We start from the raw sequence: 2,623 nt of genomic DNA, 5'->3' as shown, positions 1-2,623 counted from the left end.
GGAGTGGAGCACACTGAAGCGCTGTCTCGTCCTTGGGTAGTTCACTCATTTGCCCAGGAGGCCTCAACAGCCTCAACACTAATTAGGCACCTCATGTGTACATGACTACAAGGCAGACAAACAAAGCCCCTGGTTGTTGCTGCCTTCGGGGAATGTGCATCTGAAAGAGGAGTCAGACCCCAGGATGGTCACAATGGGTGAAAGATGCCCCTAGAGATGGTCAAGCAGGAGCCAAGTTCTGGTGCTTGGAGGAAGTGAGACTGGGCGGCGAGCAAATGCCACTTCCCTGCGCCACAGTATTGGTTCCTGGGTCATCCTGTGCTGGGTGCCCTCAGGGGACACAGGCAAGACCCAGGGACTCCCACAAGCCTCAGGCCGCATTCTCAGCTTCCTGAGCTCCAGCTCTCACCACTGACCCAGCCTGGGACTGGGGACTGCAGATGCTGAGCTAGGCTGTGGCAGGGCTGGGTGACACTCCCTGTCCTCCCCAGGAGCTCTTCAAGACAGTGAGGCCCCACGAATTCCTGGACTCCATCTGGTCCCAGGGTGACAACAGGGGCATTGAGCACCTGGCACCGACCATCCATGCCACCATGACCCACTTTAACAGAGTGGTCGAATGTATCATCACCACCTGCATTGGGGACCCGAGCATGACGGCCCAGGACAGGGCCAGGGTGGTGGAGCTCTGGATCCAGGTGGCCAAGGTAAGATGTGGGAGGCCCTGGGAGCCCCTCTCTGGATTCAGGGGAACTGCCCCTTCTCCTTTATCAGCTCTCACGTTTGAAGTCCGTGGTCTGAGTCTTTGCACAAACTTTAGGCCCCTCCTGTCAGGACTCGATTACCTGACTCCTGGTCCCAGTGGTAGGAAGCTCACCACTTCCTGGGCTCCTTTCTTGGCTTGAGCTGAAATCCTCCTCCCTGGAAGTATTCCTCATCAGGTTCCAGCTGTGCCTTTTCCGGGTTACCTGAGCCGCTGTCTCATCCAGGACAGGAGACATCAATGAGGGGACAGAAGCCAGAGGAAGCAGGGCTCCAGCTCCCCCTCACAGCTCATTCTCTTCCCTTCCCCAGGAATGCCACGGCCTGAGGAACCTTTCCTCTCTCCATACGATCTTCTGGGCTCTGGAGGGCCCCTCCATTCAACGTTTAAAAGAGACGTGGAGACAGGTGTCCAGGTGGGTAGGCCTCTCTCCATGCGAGCACCACCTGGGTGGACCAGACACCCCCCACAGGGCTGGCATTGCCCTTCAGTCAGTTGGGACCTCCTGGGAGACAGCAAACCCTGGGGATAGGGTCTGACCTGGTTGGCAGGCTTCAAGTCTTTCTGAAAACTTAGGCCAGTGGTTCTGCCTCAGGAATCAGTTTCCCTAAGTGACAGATCATGGCTTGAACCAAATTGAAGATTTTCAAGTGTTTGCAGCAACAGAACTCTCTGTCCACATGAAATTAAGACTGTTTAAAACACATCTGCTGAGAAAATAAGAGAATGGAGGCCCCAGGTGACAATAGGAGAGCCCCTCCCCAGTCCCAGACACCTCAGGGCTCAGACGACACAGTGAAAATGCTCATCCAGGCTGTCTGGATCTTCTGGGTTTTCAAACAAAAGGGATTTACCCTCAAACCACTCCACAGTGTTTCTTTCGTTTTTTCCCTCCTCAGAAAGAACTGTAAAATAGTTAAAAAGATCTTCCAAACATGCCACCGGGAGAGCAGGAAGCTTCTTAAGGAGGTGAGTGGAGGCTGGAGATCTGGAAGGACGGGAGGTGAGGTGGGGAGGGACCAGGCAGGATGTGCTTTGGTAAGTTTTTCACTTAAGGTTCCCCGAGAAACAACGGTCTGTCTTGTCCAGCTGGACAGAAAGCGGGGGTGGGAGCTGCAGGGGCAGGTGGGGACTGTTTGGGGCAGGAGGCCTTGGTCACGGGATACAGTGGTGTCGCCTGGACTGTTCCAAGAGGTGAAGAGCTGGCAGAATGAGCAGGTGTCTGGCTTCCATGCGGACCCATCAGCTGGCCCTCATCATCCTCCAGGCTGGTGGGTGGATGGAGTGGGTGGGGGTTCCTTTCTTCCTAAAGCAGCCCAGTCTGTCCTCAGGAAGCCAGGCCCCTGCTGCTCCTTCTGTCTTCACTGCAGCTCGCAGGGGAGGGACCTCTGCCTGCCCCAGGGATGGGCACTGTGAGGTCACACAGGCCTTGTGGACACATGGGCTGCACAGCCTTGGGCCAAATGGTGGATCTGGGACAGAGCTGTGTGCTCTCTGGGACTGTGCAGTCTAGCCCGATAGTGGTCACTGCTGACAAACCAGTGAGTCTCCCCCGGGGCGTTGTCGACAAGGATACGCCCTAGATGGCAATCAGAATTATCAGGGAACCTACAGATTCTTAGTGGACCTTCCTGACAGATTCTTAATGGCCTCCATCGAGGCCCTGGCAGGAGGGGCCTAAGCATTGTACAAAGGCTCAGACCACAGACTTCAAACATGAGAGCTGAGAAAGGAGAAGGGACATTAGAAGTTTCCAAGTGAAAAAAGATGCAAATGTCACCATTACACAGTGCCGTGGTCTCCCCCTACACTGTCACTCAGATGTGGCACACGGGGGTCCCCTTCTTGAGTGAATAAAGG

The 2,623-nt window shown here is 55.2% G+C and overlaps 1 protein-coding gene across 1 annotated transcript; it reads left to right on the top strand.

Annotated features, from left to right (window-relative positions):
- The first annotated feature begins 320 nt into the window (after nucleotides 1-320).
- On the top strand, nucleotides 321-1,310 carry LOC131394636 (ral guanine nucleotide dissociation stimulator-like). The gene is made up of 2 exons (XM_058526024.1): nucleotides 321-707; nucleotides 1,075-1,310. Exons 1-2 carry the CDS (start codon nucleotides 594-596, stop codon nucleotides 1,300-1,302), a joined length of 342 nt encoding a protein of 113 aa, XP_058382007.1. The 5' UTR covers nucleotides 321-593; the 3' UTR covers nucleotides 1,303-1,310.
- Nucleotides 1,311-2,623: the final 1,313 nt, after the last annotated feature.

This window comes from Diceros bicornis, chromosome 30 (assembly GCF_020826845.1).
Source record: "Diceros bicornis minor isolate mBicDic1 chromosome 30, mDicBic1.mat.cur, whole genome shotgun sequence".
Taxonomy (NCBI): Eukaryota; Metazoa; Chordata; class Mammalia; order Perissodactyla; family Rhinocerotidae; genus Diceros; species Diceros bicornis.
This window is presented reverse-complemented; position numbering and strand designations above follow the sequence as displayed.